Raw genomic sequence first — 18,622 nt, 5'->3', positions numbered from 1 at the left:
TAGATAATCCTTCAGCATTGCTATTAGTTCTACAACAGCAAAGTTGGATCATCATGTTACAGAACTGCAAAGCTGACCTCCATCTACAAAGCTTCCCATTCTGTCCATTTGCTCGAGTAGTCATTTTAAAGGGTTATGGTTTGTAACCACAGTAAACTTTCTGCCATACAAATAAGGTTGTAGCTTATTCAGTGCCTTTAATATTCTTCCCTGGTTCGAAGTCAGAGACTCAAATACACAGTAAGTCACTCTTCTCACCCTGAGAAAACCTGGCTAAGTGTAGCTCTCAAACTATAGTTAGAAGAGTCTTCTAGTATGATGAATTATTGACTTCCCATTCACGTCAAGCAGAGCTCTTCACTGGCCCTCTTTAAGAGAAATCTTGACAAGTGGATGGGCAATAGGAAGTTCACCCCAGGGATCACTTCAGTGCCCTTGCTTGACAGGGGCACTGGGAACTTAACTTTGGGCGGCATGATGCCAGGGAATCTTCTTGGGCTAGGCTTATATAGGCTCCAGGGCCATTATTCTAGTACACACCTATGAACCTATAAGAGCATATTCTTCTGCTGCTATTAGGGTGAGATCTATCTTCTAGCCTCTATAAGGTTGCTGGGGCATTCTTCATAAAGAGGGCATTTTTGTAAACTCATACATTGAGAATGGAATCACAAACTGACTGCTGCATGGGTGCTGGCATCATGTGTACCAGCCAGTAAACCTTGGTTATGTCAGTAGTTACTTAGCCCCATCCAACTACTCTAAGGCTTTCATCTTAGGTTCATAGGTTGGTACTAGGCTATCGACCCTAGGGCCTATAGAAGCCTAGCCATAACAATTCTCTGGCTATTTCTTCCCACACTATTACTTCCCTGGACCCCTATCTAGCAAGGTGACTGATGTGATCCCCGGGGTGAATTTCCTTTCTCCCATCCAGTCGTCAAGTTCCTTTTGAAGAGGGCCAAAGACGTGCTCTGCTTGACATGTATGGGCAGTCTATTCCAGAGTCTGTGGGTCAGGAACCTATCCCTCCAGCATGTTTCGTTTATTGTGATGACAAGGTTTAGATCCCTGGAGCGTGTTGGCTCTGAGGGATTGGGATTTCTTTAAGTGTAGCATGTCCAACAGCTCTGGGTTTGACATGGCCTTGTATGTTAAGCAGAGATCGCCTCGTATAGCTGGAGTTTTTAAGGCGGTCCACGTAGGGCATCTGCTTTAGCCTGTGATTCTTTTAGTGAGGTATTTCTGTGGCCTTTCCTGTTGTTGTAGATGTCTTGAGAGGTACATTCCAAACGGGGGATTGTATTCTATAATGGGTCTAATGAGGGATAAGTAAAGTGGGACAATGACCTCCTTTTTTCTGGATGAAAAGCCCTTAGTGATGAGGTGTGCCACATAGAAGGATTTCCTGTTTGTTGTGGTGATGTGGTTATCGAAGGTGAGACCACTGTCCACCTGTGTCCCTAAGTCTCTTATCACACTTTTGGTGTTTAGTGTATTGCCACCTATGTGGTAATTCACAGGTACATGTTTTCCCAAAGGGGATACCTGTACATTTCTTGGCAGTGAGCTTGAGCCCATGGCTTTCTTGGCATTGAGCTTGAGCCCATGGCATCTCTCCTGAGCATTGGGTAAGCATCCAACTCTGTATGGCTGTTCATTTCCTGTAATTCACACAGAAACAGGTACTGCCATCCTCTTTGCATATCAGTGCCACTGAGTCCCAGGGATTGCTGGACTCCTGGATTACTAGTATGTCCTTTATTTCCTCTTCCAGAGTTTGTCTAACTCTTTCAGGCAGTCTGTAGAATGTGTTGACTGGTTGTTGTGTTCTTGTGTCTATGTGGTGCTCCACTAGGTGGATACACCCTGGCCTCCTAATAAACATATCCTCATATTCCTGCAGCACTGCTCGGATTTCCTGAAGCTGGCAAGGGGTTAGCTGAGGGGAGAGAGCCACCCCATCCACCGAGGTGTCAGACCAAGCATCACCAAGGAAACCTACTTCCAGATACCCCCGATTCCTTTCGGTCTCCTCCTGTAACTGACTGCCAATACTAAGTACCAGGACCTTTCTGTCATAATGCGGCTTTATCATATTAACATGGTAGAGTTTCTTCTTTGGCCTCCTGCTTGACAAGTCTGTCATGTAGGTGACATCACTCCTCTGTTATATAGTGGTGAAAGGGCCCTCCCAGGCTGCTTGCAGCTTGTTGTGTCATTCAAGAATAAGTTCCATCACCTGTGGCCGTACAGAAACCTCACTGGCTGATCAGTCATACCATTTTGCTGCTGATGTGCCTGTGCTTGGTGTTCCTGAGCTTATCCTAATTAACTTCCCTTAACCTCGTCCTGAGGTTTAGGACATATTTCACAACTGTCTCCTTGTTAGAATCACACTTGCCCCCCCATCACAAATTAAATCCAGGGGCCCCCTTACTCTGTGATCATACAATAACTCAAGGGATGAAAACACTGTAGATTCATGGAATTTCTCCATGTTTGCAAAGAAAATGGAGCAGATACTTGTCCCATTCCTTCTTGAACTAGTCTGTAAATGCACTGAGCATAGTCTTCATTCTAGAGTTGAATCTCTCCACCACAGTGTATGGGTGCTTTACCCCACAGCACTTCTGCAAACATACCAGTAGGTCTGATATAAAATTGGCACCTCTGTCTGTCAGTATTTCCCCAGGAAAACCTGCCCTACTGAAAGTGTCTAGCAAGGCATTTGCTACCTTTTCTGCTTCAACAGAAGAGACAGAGACTGCTTCTGGATATCTAGTGGCATAATCTCCACTGTTAGGATATATTTTTTGCTTGTGGAACTTGGGATTCTCATAGGTCTCACAATATCCATAGCTACTCTCTGAAACCACTCATCAATAACAGGCAAAGGCATCAATGAAGCCTCGGCTTTGTCTCCAGTATTGCTACCTTTTGGCATTGCTTGCATGGCCTGCAGTACCTTGTAACATCCTTTGCAATCCCACGCCAATAAAAATTCTGCATAAGCCATTACTTAGTAAGCTTTATGACCAAATGGCCTGCAAAAGAAATATGAGCTATTGTCAGAAGTGCTGGTTGATAGATCCTGCATACTACCAGCTGCTGTACTGCTACTCCCTATAGCCCTTCACAGAGCCATTCCCTATACAACAATACTTTGTCCCAATATATGGACACCCTTTACCCTTGAATATCTGGAGCCTTCATGGCTACCTCCCTCAAGTCCTGTAAAGTGGGGTCTGAGAGCTGAGCTTGACTCAGCTCCTCTTTACTGACCCTCTCCAGTTTCCCTTCCAAAGGACTTAAAGCAGTGCTACAAGTTCGAGCGGACCATCACTTACCTCTCCCCTAAAAGTATCACCTTTCAAAGATATCCCGTTATGTTTCCCCTGCTGTGTCTCAGACCCAAGATCACTGCTTCTACCCAGCTGTCTCTCTGAAGAAGCCACATCACCAGCTCCAGATGGAGATGTACGCTCTGGCTGAGTCAACCTACCCCACTAGCTTCTGTATGGGTTTGCTTCCATGCTTGGCTGTGTGCAAGGTACTTTACTGTCAGAATCATTCATTCCCTATTAGGACATCAGTAGGAACATCCTCAGACACAGCCACCTGCTTATTTAGTTGCCCCCCTTCCTAGTCCAGATAGACTCTGGTCAAAAGTACTTGAAAAGGTTTTTCACCTAAGGCTGTAACATGAGAGTACTGCCCAAGCAAGCAGTATCTCACCACTCTAGGTTTGACTGTGGTTATGTCTAAGGTTGTGTCCCTTTTGGCAGTGGCCTCCTTCCCTTCTACCGAGATTGGATACAGACTTGTGTGATACATAGGTACAGATGTTGCCTCTATACACGTCATCACTGGTGTAGTGCTAGTATTGCCGGATGCTTTCTGAGATCTTTGTTCTCCCATCTTCTTTAATGGCTAGTGAGACAGTGTATGCCCCGTTTAGTTACTTTAAGGCATCTAATCCCGAAACTTTGGTATTTACTTGAGCCTGTAGCTGCCCCATTGCCGTATGTAAGCTGCTGAGAAGGCCTAGGCTACCTTTCATGGGTTTCCATATACTTGTGTGCAATGCTGAGTCCTGCTCTCCTATGCAGTGACCGTCTACTTGCTAAGCAAGAGTGCCCCCTTTTCTTCATCTCCTCAACAGTGTTACACTCCCAGTTTGCCACCCATATCTTTATGTATTCAGGCATAGTGCTAAGGGCTTGTTCCTTAACCAAAAGATCGACAAGCATTTGATATGCAGTAATATTACATCGGCATTCACCCATCTGTGAAATAAGTGTGGATTTCTGTAGTATACTCAGCCATACCTCCATCTGCCTTTTCTCCTGTATTCTGTAAACTCTTTTCTATACAGCACTGGAGTTAGCTGATAACAAGCAAGCCATTCAGCATTTCACTAAAACACAATTATACAGTTCAAGTCCTTTGTGACTTCATTGTTGCTGTGGAAACTGGTCATAAACCAGGTTAGCTGTACGCTCAACACACAACAGTCAAGAGTTTGTCAAACTCCTTTCACATCTGTTTTTCTTGAACTGAATCACGTTTGGGTCTTAAAGCTCCACCAGCCTGTTATCTTAGAAGGTGCCATCCTGTCTTAAGGACTGTCCTTTAACATCTGATCAAACAAAAGTGTTTAAAAGAAGAACATATGTTGCTGATAAACTTACCAAATCAGAAGAGGGGGGAAAAAAAACATAAAATGAAAAAATACATTCTGTTTCATTCGGCGTAACATGAGCACATTTCATAGACATTCTAAGTATGTTTCATAGACAGTTTTACGTGGGTTCCACAGTACAGTGGCAAGTGTAGTTGTAGAGAGAGACTACTTTATAAGTAAGATGGTTTATTCACTTCTTAAATGCCAGCTCCACAATGTCTACATTGATCAGTGATTAATTTTCTGGGCTGTTACTCTGTGTCCTCCATTGTCAAGTTTCTGTATGCAGCTCGCTAGTTTTATATTGCAAAATACTGTCCATCTCTTTTGGTGTTAGGCCTGCATATTAGCGCACATGATTTGCCAGACTGCTTTACTATTTCAAACACTTCCTTAGAAATTATAATATTGGGAGAATAGCAATATTTTCAGCTATATGTATTTGTATAAAAACTTATGTAGTCACTTAATGGTAACTGGAGAAGATGTAAATGTTTTATGCAGTAGTATAAGTGCTTTGAACTGATGAAGTTATGGACACCAGTTTCTCAGCTACACAATGTTCAAGAGTAGTTACACTGAAGAACATAACCTTGTAAAATTTTTATTATAGCAGTGGGGTCTTTTTTGCAGTGTAATATTCTTTAAATTTTACAGTACCATTTAGATCAAACAAAATAGCTGTATTTCAATGTAGGAGCTAGTAAACTCCATTTAACATGAAACTGTGATCTGGTAGCAGAGGAGGCTATGAACTGTTGGCAAGCTGCTTCCTGTAGTGCAGAGTTTTCCCACTGCTTCCATTTCACTACTGAGAAATTCTAGACAAGTCACGTAGACAGTGATCTTGGACAGAGTCTGAAAAGGGTCCATCTGGATCAATCCTGTACCCCAGTTAAAAATTACAAACTAAAATAGCAAGTATGTAAATGAGTAAGGATAGAAAAAAGTAATTTCTCAGACAGCTTTATATATACAATGAAGTAAAACATAAGAACCCTGCCTGTTAGTGAATTTTGAAATTATAATCATTGCTTAAGTTAGGTGTTGCATCTTGATCTTCAGTTTACTGTTGTTGCTATAAGATGTGGTACGTAAGATATGTATCCCCCACTTGAGCTTAACTAGACTATTTTGTAAACACCTAAATTAACAGAATCTTGAAGACATTTAAAATGAATGCTGTAAAGTAATCATGACATTGCTAGTGTCACTGTTGGCCCCCTATCTCCACATAGTACACTTGTTGTGGATGTTTTTGGCACCTGTACCACCTAGAGAAACAAGCTGCAGACTCATGTGCAATATTTGGCTAGGAGTTCCTGAGGTCAGCTGGAGGAATTTGACTACCCTGTAAGCAAATATGGGAGTAGTGACCTTTACTGAGCTTTATCTAATAATAAAGTTGTATTCTGGGCAACATGGTACTTAGGATTAAGATTTCTGCCTAAGAGCTCTGAGGTCTGTGGTTGTGGTTCAATCCTAACCACAGGTCAGAGTGTGAAGTTTGCATGCTGTCCCATGTCCGTATGGATTTTCTCCAGGTACTCCAAGTTCCTCCTATTTCTCAAAAACATGACAGTTGACAGGCTACTGTAAGGTCTTGGCTGAGAAGGATCTGTGGGCCAGTTCACCAGTTAACAAATAAAATTAATATGTTCGCAGTGTGCATGTACATGCAAGTGCATGTACACACATACATGCACACACACACACACACACACACTTACACACACAGAGTAGCATAATTTAAAATCAGTCTGCAGATGAACTACTTTATGTGGTTGCCATCATAAAAGAACATATTGTCAGACCATAGCGGTAATAGGTTTAGATTTGCTGTAATCAAATTCGGCATTGTGTTGTCTGAATGGGAGATTAGTATATGTGACTATTATGGCTGTATAGTTTACTTCCAGATCAGGAATTTTAAGTGTTTAAATATTTTGTTTTCTCCCTTTAGTGAAGAAGAAATTAAAGAATTGAAATGTCAGTTGGCACGTATGCGAGATGACTGGATTGAGGAGGAGTGTCATCGTGTTGAAGCACAGCTAGCCCTTAAGGAAGCAAGGAAAGAGATAAAACAACTGAAGCAAGTCATTGAAACTATGAAGAACAGCTTGGCAGAAAAGGACAAAGGGATTCAGAAATATTTTATAGACATAAATATCCAAAATAAGAAACTGGAGTCTTTGTTGCACAGTATGGAAATGGCTCAAAATGGTGCCTTAAGGGATGAACCATCTGTGGAGTACATGTGTGGGTCACCAGGCAGGTCATTGATGCAAAGTACAGTCTATTCAAAGGTAGCTGCTGACACAAATTCTGGCGAGCAAGCAGTTGAAGATCTTGCTGATGGTAGACTTTTAATCAGCGATGAGATGGCAAATGGAGATGATTTGTTTGATGAAATTATGTTGGACACTGCAAATGACTTTAGTGACATATGTTATCTAAAGCCAGCAGCTGCATCATCTAAGCTTGCTGTAAGCACAGTTGATAAGTATTTTACGGAAGATTGCAAAGTGCTGTCCGTCCCTGCTGGTGTGATTGAGCAGGCAATTCAGACAGATGTAATCCCATTCAGTCCTGACCTAGAAAAGCTTATACTCCAGGTGCTTAAGTCACACAGCAGTCCATGTGTGTCTGAAATTCAGAGTGAGTGTTCATCAAAGTCACATACAAACATCATGGATTTGACACCCAGTGATCCCAACTCAGCTATATTAGTGTCCCATCTAGGATCCAGATACTGTACAGATGGTTCCAAAGGTTTGACAGAACGTGCAATGAAAGAACTTGACTTTGCAAGTCCATTTGAAGACATGTATGAGAGTGACTTCAACTCACTGTTAGTAGAAAGCACTGCTGATACTGAAAAGGGATATTGGAGCAATAGTTTCATTACTGATCTCCTGGCTTTAGCAGTTCCAGTTGTGCCCACAGTTGCGTGGTTGTTTGCTACTCAGAGAAGTGGGACAGATCCAGTGTACAATATTGGCACTATGTTACGTGGCTGCTGTTTAGTGGCTCTACATTCTTTGCGCCGTATACCTTCTACTGGGGTATTTGGTCCCAATTTCAAAATGAAGGCTCCATTCTGAATTATAGCAACCCAAAAGAGAAAAGTAAATGTATATAGCACTTAAAAGCTATTAAAGCTGATGTTTAAATGTTGTATGCTGAGGTGTGTGTTTCAACACCTCTTCATTCAATGTAATACTTCTGCATTCAATTTGCACTATGATTTTGTGAATATATTTTCATTGCAGAATACATTGCAGGGGTCATACATTCTAACAGGGAAAGCTGCAAAATTTAATTTTCCCAAGGTCTCTTATTCCAAGACCCTGGTCTGTATTTGTGTGTGTGTGCGTCCGTGTGTGTGTGTGTTGGGGGGGGGGGGGGGTCCAAAGGCAGTTTCTTCTTTTGATCTTGTTACCTTCCCTGTGTTGCTCAGCAACATTTTCCCCATTTCCCTCCTCGTGTATTCCCTGTGGTGCCAGCTGTCCCTTTGGCTTGTAAGCCACAAGACCGTTTGTCCTTGACCTTTGATGGTAATGGACAGAGTTACTTCTATCTCTGACATTTGATAGTGAAGAACACCGTTAATTCTGTCCCTAACCGTTGTTGGTAATGGACACACTTACATGGGGCACCTCTTTTACAAACTGACAGTGGAATGTTTGCGGATGCAACACTGCAAATAATCCTAATTATCCAACTCCACACCATTACCCTAAGTCAGCTGACTTCTAACCAGGAGGTGGTGGTGGTGGTGTCTGAAGAAAAACAAAGTTTTAAAGGTATAGTTTTATTTTGTCAGAATTTCGGCATAGGACAATGGAGCTCACTAGCATTCGGACCTGACTGTTTACTACAATGAAAACATAGTTGTTGGCAATGTGTGCTTGGATGCATGCCTGTGTGTGCCTGCCTCTCTCTAATTTGGTGATTGAGGTGATGATTGGAAATATATTTGTTTTTTGTTTAATCTGCTACTCAGGCAGGAAGGCTAAAAGGAAGTTATATTGGTCCGGTGCACGTTGTATTATTAACAGGGCCAGTTTGTTCATGTTAGTGACCTCTGCAATGAGAGACTGTTTAATTCATTGTTTTTGTGCTAGACTGACAAGTCTGCTTGACGAAACCATAAAGATTGTAATTGGAAAATAAGGATTGGATCACAAAGTAGTGAAGTATATATAAACTTTCCATTGAAGTTCAGTAAAATATGCATACGTTCACTTCATAAAGAAATGTTACAGAAAGACTGCAGTGTAAATTTGAAGGTTCCAGTGGTGTGGATTAGTGCTGTGTTTTTCCAAAGAACAGTTTTGGCACTCGGAGGCAGTTGTTGTTTGTTTTCTTCTGTACAGTGCTTTGCTAATCGTCATTTTACAAGGCAGAGTCTGCTCCCTAATTTGCATTTTCAGTGTGTAGGAGCATACTTTTAGCCAAAGTGCATTTTAGTTTAATGCCATTTGCAGTTCATCTTAGGACATATCTGGTCCTCTTAGTACTAGTAGGAAAGTGTTTTTGTATTTCATTCATTCACCTGAAGCTGCACTTTAGGTCAAAAGGGTGCTTATAAAAGTACAAGTGATGATTATTACAGAAAAAAGAAGCCTGTAATGGGATTGAGAATTAACTTTTGTCAGGTGCAGATGAAATTGTTTCTCTACCACCACTGCTTTCATTAACAAAAATGTGGAGTGTTTAGCTTTGTGCAGTGTTGTCATGTAACTTTCTCACTTTTTTAAATTTTGAAGTGAAAAACATTAAAGCATGTAAACCATGTAGTATGTGTATTTTTTAAACATTCATAAATCTGAAATTTATTGCATACATTCTAGATATTCTAGCTGAGAGTAATACATAGGCAGTGCTTGGCTAACATGCAGCATTTGTTAGACATGGATATCACTTTCTGTCCGTCTATGTTATGCTTTTTATTTGTTTTGCTAAATTGTGTGCATACATGCTGGTGTGGGTGCTGGTGTGTGTGCAGTTCTTTGCTCCCCACTATCTGCGAGTCATCAGACACCTTAATCAGTCAGTCAGCCAAATCATTCCTAACTGGGAAAGAGCTATTAGAGAGGTGGTAATCTTTCAGGCAGCTGTTGGTGTAGTTTGAGCATTTTACAATTTTTTTTAATCTGCTCCAACTACATGAACTCAGCACACTGCTGGAAAGGGATGTGCATTGGGCGGTGTGTGAGGGATGTTTCGTCACTTCTGCAAGGGGGCATTTCCTTCAAGGCGCCATGACCCTCTCTCACTCCATAGCCTGAGTGATAGTCTTTTCGTCAGGGAGATAACACTGCCCTGTGTGGAAATCCCTTCTTCCTGGAGAGGCGAGCAAGCCACAATCATTCACTTTCCCCCTCCCTGCCCAGCTCTTCCAGGGCAGGGGCTGCTAACTAAACTCCAGTCTTCTGGGTCACAGTCAAAGATTATCTCTCAATAACATGAAGCCAGGCTTCTGTTTTACTTACTGTTGTTGCCTGTTTGCATTGACAGTTATTTGACATGAATAAAAATAGTTGTCAGTGTTTTGCTACAAGGAGGAGTATAGAGATTAGTTTCCATCCTTCCTAGAGACTACCAATCATGGGAAAGCCTGAAGACTACTACTTTGGAGCCGGTTTGAGATTAGTGTTGTTTTTGCTCCTGGTAAGAGGAGTATAGGGAAACTTGATTGCTGACTGTCTGTGGTTGGGCTGTGTGTAAAGGACTTTTCTGACTAGTTTGGTTTGGAGCTGTTGTACAACTTAGTTCTCTTGCACTGAGCTGCTGTGTGTGCTATCCAGGGCATCTACTAGGAGAAGGCTACAACAAGCCTACAGATCCATACAACATTGGCATGAGAATGATAATCACCAGACAGCCTGCCATCATCTTCTGAGGAGCCAGTTTGGGATTAGTGCTACTGCTCTCCTTCCAGCAAGGGAAGGAGCAAAGGAATGTTGATTTTTCTAGCTGATCACACCTGTGTTGGCACAAGCACTACTAGTAGCCAGTTTGTGACGAATCACCACTGTCATTCTTGACAAAACTAATTCTGGCTTTTCACTAAGTACTGGATTAGTCATCATCTCACTTAACATACTTCATCCATAAGTCTTCAGAGTCTATTGTAGCAGTCTTATTCCATCCCCGAGTACTGCAACTAGCTGTTGCCCTCTACTCTTTGGCAACACGGCTCAGCACTCTGCTATCCCCCATTTTGTGGCCAGTCTGATCACATTAGGTGTTGGAAATGCTTCTGTCAATTGATAACACAAACTGTGAGAGATGTAAAGATTTAAGAAACGTGGAGGAAATCCCTTTTGCATCAACCAATTATCACTGAGTGTCATACATCCACAATACTGTATCTCTCACAACATGTCACCAAGCTTATAACATATGCAGAGGCTGAAAACAAATTTGGCAAACCCTCCTGGAACACACTGTAAGTGATTTCATCCTACAATACGCTAGGTAACACCTACTACTCCTCCACTCTAACATACTGCAACTCCACACACATCACCCAAAAGTACCAGGAAAGAAAACGTAAACTTGTAAAGGTCTTAGTCATGGGTGACTAATCTGTAGTTAAGCATACAGACTGGACAAGAACAGGGAGACTGTAAGCTATGAAGTCACAAGGACCCTAAGGTCCCTTGGACCACAAAAAATAGGACTGCAATGTAATGGTGGCCCATGTGGGTGTGAACAACTCAAGATTCTCCACCCAGAGGGATATGCAGAGAGACATGATGGAACTTGCTATGCATGTTTTACAGCCAGGAAAGACAGAGTATTATCTTGCTTTCACCTAGAATGAATCCTAGATAACAAGACAAGACTGTTAAATAGTTGGTGTAATTCTCAGGAGATCCAGTGTTAGGCTGAATTAGAAGCAACCTTCTAATTCAGATAAGATTTCCTGTTTCTGAAGGGATGGCTTGTGCTTTTATTTTTAGGCAGGGTCTCCCTACTGAAAATTCCTACATAGCAAACTCAAACCCATATTTGAACAACAAGGAGTCTAAGCAGAAAGGTGCCAGAACTTGATGCCCTCCTGCAACTTGAACATACTCATCACTGTGTAGTTACTGAGACATTGTTTCAGTACCATTGCAACACTCCTTCCATACCAACATTTAGTGATTATCATGCCTTAAGGCCCTTGAGTAACTCTGGGAGGAGTATTTGTATTTGTCGTTAACACCATCACCAAAAGTTAAATTACACATAACCCTTACTTGGAGCTCCTGGAGATCTATGTCTCCCTTACCAAATACAGCAATTACTTCATTGCTATCACCAGATACCCATTATTGTCCCACAAAGATCATGAAAATTTCCTTAACATTGAGAAGTTAAGTACTAAACCAAATACCTTCTTGCTAGGGGACTTAAATAACCAAGCATTGACTGGCACACGTATAGCTGTAAAAACTGATATGATCAGTATTTTCTAGACTGCTGATACCAGTGCACTGGAGCAAATTGTAAATCTACCCACTAGAGGTTTGTAATATCCTTGACCCGATTTTTACCAACCTAGACCCTACCTATAATTCACCACACATCTCCTCATCCCTGGTTAAGTCTAACCACAAATCAGTTGCCTTCTCTGACAGGCTAACTGGTACCACCCCACCACCAAATGAAACCATATTTAGAGACTTCCCTAGGGCAAACTGTCAACTTGTAGAAGACCTGCGCAAAATTCCCAGCATTCTCCTGCAAAGGGACCCAACAGAGAGGACTACCACATTCACTTCCAATTTGTACCAGCATTTAAACAGCTGCTTAGAAAAGTCCATATCCATTCACCCTAAATCCAACCATCCACCCACAGCCCATTTTTACACATGAATTCAGGGTCTCACAGCATCAGTGATATTCATCTAGAACCACTGTTCACACCTCTGGGTAACTTGCCCAAATACATTGTTAAATTCAGGAATAAACCTCTCTGGTGGGACTTCCACATTATTAAATTGCATAACAAAAGGAGAAAAATAATGAAAGGAGATCCCCATTCCCCTACTGCAAGAGCACACTGAAACATACCACCGAATAACTTACTGAAAACACTATTAGAAAATGTAAATCGGAGTACAAGCGTAAAGTTACTACAGTTTTCAAATAAAACTAAAAATCTTTCTTGAGTTATATCAGGAAATTAAGAAATAATGTTCAACAGTGCACTGAACTCATCCATAATATCACACATTCCAATCCTAAGAACATAGCCAACATAGTAGCAGACAAATTTAATGCTGACTGTACTCCACATATTTTCATTATGACCAAGGCTAAACATGTTCCTGTGGAGCCAGATAAGATACCAGGCTGCTTTCTCATCAATGTCAACTATGCGCTCTTTGAGCCTCTACTTACTGTTCAGCCTTAGCCTATCCACAGGGTTTGTGCCTGATGCTTGGGGAATAAACACTGGGATTCCACTGCACAAGGGTGGCCCCTCTGCAAAGTGTGGTAATTATAAGCAAAGCCAGTGAAATGTATGCTAGCAGAACGTATTTATGCAGAGATGGCATAACACAAGTTTGTTTTGTGAAGGCTAGGTCCTGTCTCTTGAAACTAGTAAACTCCTTTGTAGATGTTGCAGAGACTAGGGACAGTGGTCACTTGATGCATACTGCATATCTTGACATGGCCAAGACTTTTGACATTATCCCCCATGCTGGTATTGTTGAAATGTTAGACAAACTTCATGTACACTCCTATATTGGCTGCTAGATTTTAAACAGTGCTATCCAACAGATCCTAAGTAGTGAGAATTGTTGGTACCTTTTCTGAACATAAAATTGTACCTAGTTGGGGTGCTGTAGGGATCAGTGCTGAATCCCCAGTGTCCCCAGTGTGGCATTTATTTTGCAGACATCCAAGTAAATATGCTTTAAGCATGGTTGACCAAGTTTGGTGATGACTGCAAGCTGGGCACTGTTATCCATTCATTTACTGGTACTACTACAAAAAGGTCTGGAATATGTACATTTCTGACATACTGAAAACCATCATAAGCTGAATGAAAAAAGTGCATATTAGGATTTGACAAAAAAAAAGCTGTTCCACCTTGTGTTAAAACCGGTACTCCTCTTCAGATATGGTCATAAGAGACCTCGGTATGTATGTGGACAGCTCTCCCTCATTTGATCATCATGTTTCTAATATATCCAGGAAATTGTTTTATGTGACCCAGTTAATTTCCAAGGGGATAGTTTCAAGATCCAGAGAAGTCATCTTGTCACTCTACTTTCTTCCCTTACCAGACCAGCCATAGAATACAATGCCCCCTTTGGTTATGTACAAATCTAAGCATATTGCTCAACTAGAGTGACCCCAATGATTTTTAGTCAAAGAAATTAAAGGCCCTAAATCCTTTAACTATCTCAGTAGATTAGCACAACTGTGCTTATAGGAAGTAGCCTACCAGCTGCCCTGAGGTGACGTGTGTCTTGCTTTTCAAGCCATGAAAGACCCAGTCTGATTTTCCCACCTGTTTCTTTGCAAAACCAGTGGCTCTACAGATACCTGTATTAAGGACTTAAATTTAAGTCAAAGAAAACTTTATTGTCATTCAGAGCTACACCACAGTATAGCTGAACGAAATTACGATGCTTCATTCCCAGTGCAAAAACATACACACACAGAAGAATTATTTTTATTTTGTTAAAGTGAAAAATAGAATAAACTAGCATAATGACCAGGCACCCTTTATGTATAAATAGAATTGAGTAAAACCATGTGCATGACATTACTGTAACATAAGAACTAAGCAGATTATGGAATGGTCAGCATGAATATTGCACAGTGTAATTTGTATTGCACTTCATAGAGTCCTACAGTAAGGTGTGAACCAGCGTTAAATATACACATCAGTTAGTTATTGCACATTTAAAAGCTTAATACTTATAGTGCAACAAAGTCTGGATATATAAGGATCTGTACAGTCAGATAAATAGCATAACTATGTGGTAGGAGAGGAAGAATGCATTGACAAGTCTCCTAGCTTGTTTTTCACAAGTGTTCAGTACTCTGATGGAGAGAGGAAAGAAACTGTTAAGTGTAGAAGTTCTACAGTGCATACTTCTGCATCTCCTACCTGAGGAGAGGCGGGAGAACATACCATTTGCAGGATGCGAAGGATCATTGGATATCTTCCTGGCTGTACTGATGCAGCTTGATTCATGTAGGTCTTCCAGAGGTGCAAGAGAGGAACCAGTGATTTTCTCTGCTACCCTTACAACTTGCCTAAGAGCCTAAAGATCGGAGATGTTCCAGTCCCCATGCCAGACAGTGATATTATTGATGAGGACGCTTTCGATAGTATCCCTCTAAAAAGTTTGGAGGATTGTCTTCAATAGTTTTTCCTTCCTCAGTTTCCTTAGAAAGTGCAAGCATTGCTGAGCTTTTTTGTCCATGTAAGAGGCATGGACTGACCAGGACGGGTACTCAGTGATATGTACTCCCAGAAACTTTGTACTTTTGACCCTTTCCACTGTCATACCTTTCATCTTTAGAGGTCGGTGTGGTTCTTGGGGCCTTCTAAAATCCTTAGTCTTGTTGACATTCAGTGCTAAGTCATTGTCACACCAGTCCAACAGATGTTCGATCCCGTTCCTGTAGGCCTTCTCCTCTCTCTGACCAGACCTATGACTGTGGTGTCATCCTCGAATTTGATGATTTTATTGGACTTGTGTCTGGCTACGCAGTCGTGTGGTTAGCAAGGTGAATAGGAGAGGACTTAAGACACACCCCTGTGTTACTCCTGTATTCAAGGTTATGCTTTCGGAACTGTTGTCACCCACACAAACCCTTTGAGGCCTTTCCATGAGGAAGCTTAGAATCCAATTACATAGATGGGAGTTGATGCCCCACTGTAGTAGTTTCATCATCAGATTCTGAGGGATGACAGCATTGAAGGTAGAACTGAAGTCTGTGAATAGTCTTGCGTAGGACTTCTTGCCTTCCAAATGGGTCAAAATTTCATGGACTGCTAGGCATATGGCATCTGTTGCACTATGGTTCATTCTGTTTGCAAACTGCAGTATGTGGCTGGTATGCTTGAGGCTATGTGATCTTTAACCAGCCTCTCAAAACATTTTATCACTGTTGAGGTTAAAGCTTCCACCAACAAATCAAGACTCACTGTAGAGAGTGCTTCCTAACTCAACATAGTCCCAGCTTATGGAATAAAGTACAGTTGTGCATGAACATACCATACCAGTAGATGTCCTGCTTATAAATATTGCAGTATTAATAACAAATGAGTTTTTGTCTGCTGACATCAGGCTGGGGTGCTAAAGCTTTACCTTCCCCAGTATGTATGTCCAACACATGACCTCGGGTGTTGTATCAGGGTATAAAAATGGGCATACACGAGTTCCTCTGACTATCTCCAAGCCAGCGGCCTGAAGACAACTGTGTGAGGAGACTGGTCAGCTAGGAGGGACGTAGCTCAAACAGGTAAGGAAACTCCACCAAGGGAAGGATCTATATGTAATCCATTGACAACTGAAGAGAGGGGAAGCAGGGAGAGAGGGAATACAGCAACAGTGATCAGTAGGACATCTGCTGTTATAGTACTGTGTCGTGACTGAAATCACTGTTGCAGTATTCATAACAGATGGGTGATTCCTAGAGCTGAAGTGAAGAGAAAAAAAAGGGTGGATAGCTAATGTGAAAAACTGTCCAGCAGACTAGACAGAGATGGCCTTCAATATCCAGGATGCAATAGTTTCCTTTGAGATGGGTTGACCCAACTTGGCATCCATGAAAGAAACAAATAGTTGGTTAGTTTTTCCTGATTGTCTTTGTTTTGTCCAAGTAGAACTTCAGCTGACTGCAAATGTCTAGAGAGTAAGAACCCCCCCCCCCCCATTTTGAGGATTGGGAAAGAAAATAGGTAGGTGGATCACAGGGCTGTGGGCAGCTCATTCACTACCTTAGGCAAGAAAGAAGGACTGGCCCTAAGAGTTAACCCTGTTCTTGTGGAAAATGAAAAATGGAGGAATAGCCATAAGTGCATGGAGTTCAGACACTCCATGCAGAGGTTAGAGCCAATAGAAGTACAGTTTTCGATATGTGGTATTTTAGGATGGCAGATGCTGCTGGCTCAACTGAAGGGTAAAGTTTTCCAGAACAAAGTTAAGATCCCATGGTGGAGTAATTGTTGAGTAAAATGTCCCCTTTACAGTGTATCTTACTAAACATATCCGACAGTTATAAAGAACCCAGCAGTTCTTAAATGAAAATAAAAAATGTTAAGTTGTCAATCTCGCCTTCATTCTTGCTTGATGGGTTAGCTCGAGTCACTTTTACCAGCTCGGGCAGTCCCCATCCCATGATGCTGATGAGGTCCTCCTTTACCAGCTCCTGGTAAGTGTTTTTATTAAACAGTCTTTAGCCCCTTTCACTTTTAAGCTTTATATTTAGCGTTTTTAGTTATATTAAGCCCCTTGTGACTAAAATTACCCCTGACTCCTAGTTTTTTAGTCAGGCCTTCTCCTCCCCTTCCCCCCAGGTGTGGTGTGTGTGTGAGAGAGATTAGTTTTCTTTTTCTTAGATAACTTGGTTATCTTATTGGGACTGTGTTGTGTGTGTTTGGTGCAATGTCCAGAAAGGGTTTTAGCCAGAGAGTCCTGACCTTCTGTGTCCTCGGCTCCGACTGTATCTATGGTTTCCTCGCGGCTCCGATGGTTCCTTTGAGGAAGAGGTCCAGTCCCCTCTTGAGATCATCTAGGTCATCCAGGCTTTCAGACAATGATTTAGAGAGGGTGGTCAGTAGATTATTGAAATCACAGGCACTGGCCCAGATGCTACATAGTCCGTCTCAACAGGCGACTATTGATCCCACACCCTCTTGTAGTTCCCTCTCCTTCTCTACCTCAGAGTTTGAATAGTTTCTGCTATGGCTGATGCACCCTCAGCATCCACTCATCTCCTCCTGGAGTTCCTGTTTCTTCAGAGCGGGTTCTCTCGACCTCCCTGGGAGTGATGAAGAGTGTGCTGGCCACTGGTCTCAGCCAGCAGTCTATTCCCCTTAGCCCTCCTCTCACAGTGCCTATCGATATCTGCCATCCCTCAGATCCTCCGCCTCAGGTTTCCCCACTGGGAATAACCTCTCTCTCGAGGATTCTCCTGGCCTGAGTCTATCACTTTCAGACATCCTAGAACTCCTAAAACAGAGGGAAACTGGCCCTCCACAAATCCCTCTGAGATGAGTTGGTATACCTAGAGGCGTGGAGGTTATTGCTTGAAGGGCTTGGCTGCTTCCTGACTCCATCCTCCTAATAAAGATTCTAGGACCATGGATAGGTATGGTTATGTCACTTCACCAGACTCCAAAGGGACATCCGTGGTACAGGATCCCACAACTGCAGGGGCTCAAAAAAATTGCTTCTCAGTTAGGAATAGCTAACTCCTCCATGACTGATATCATATGCAGCAGATGGAGCCTGGATGCAGCTCTGTAATTTCGATCCTTTAAAGGCGTCCTTCACAAATTCTCCCTTTGATGGGTCAGCTTTGTTTGGCCCTCAAGTGAAGGATACATTGACCAGGTGTGAACAGGACGGCAAGACTCTTTCTCTGCGGGGGGGTCGTTTTCCACCCTCTAGGCCTTACCCCCCAAGGACAGAAGGGTGGAAAGACTCTGACAAGCCCTTCCAGCATCCCTGAGATGTTGCCCGACTGTCCATCCTTGGAGGCAGTCGGGGAAGACTATCGTACCCAGAAGCCTGGCCTCACTCAAGACAGATGGGTACAGTTGATCATATCCGAGGGTTACAAAATTCCTTTAGAGGAATGTCCTTCACTCAAATTCCTTCCAGATGTACCACCGGTCTAAGGGAAGTTGCAGAGTTAGAAATATTAAAACTTCTGCAAAAGAGCCATTCAGCCAGTTAC

General features: G+C 42.2%; 1 protein-coding gene across 5 annotated transcripts in view; it reads left to right on the top strand.

Moving 5' to 3' along the window:
- Positions 1-9,487, top strand: part of SYBU (syntabulin) — a 1,013,882-nt gene extending 1,004,395 nt beyond the window's left edge. For all 5 annotated transcript variants that reach the window (XM_044067096.1, XM_044067094.1, XM_044067093.1 and 2 more), the window contains one exon: positions 6,651-9,487. In XM_044067096.1, coding sequence (XP_043923031.1) covers positions 6,651-7,791 — 1,141 coding nt within the window. In that variant the 3' untranslated portion in view covers positions 7,792-9,487. The remainder of the gene's footprint in view (positions 1-6,650) is intronic.
- The last annotated feature ends 9,135 nt before the right edge of the window (positions 9,488-18,622 follow it).

This window comes from Protopterus annectens, chromosome 3.part1, assembly GCF_019279795.1.
Source record: "Protopterus annectens isolate FY-2018-M chromosome 3.part1, PAN1.0, whole genome shotgun sequence".
In the NCBI taxonomy this organism is placed as follows: Eukaryota; Metazoa; Chordata; order Ceratodontiformes; family Protopteridae; genus Protopterus; species Protopterus annectens.
This window is presented reverse-complemented; position numbering and strand designations above follow the sequence as displayed.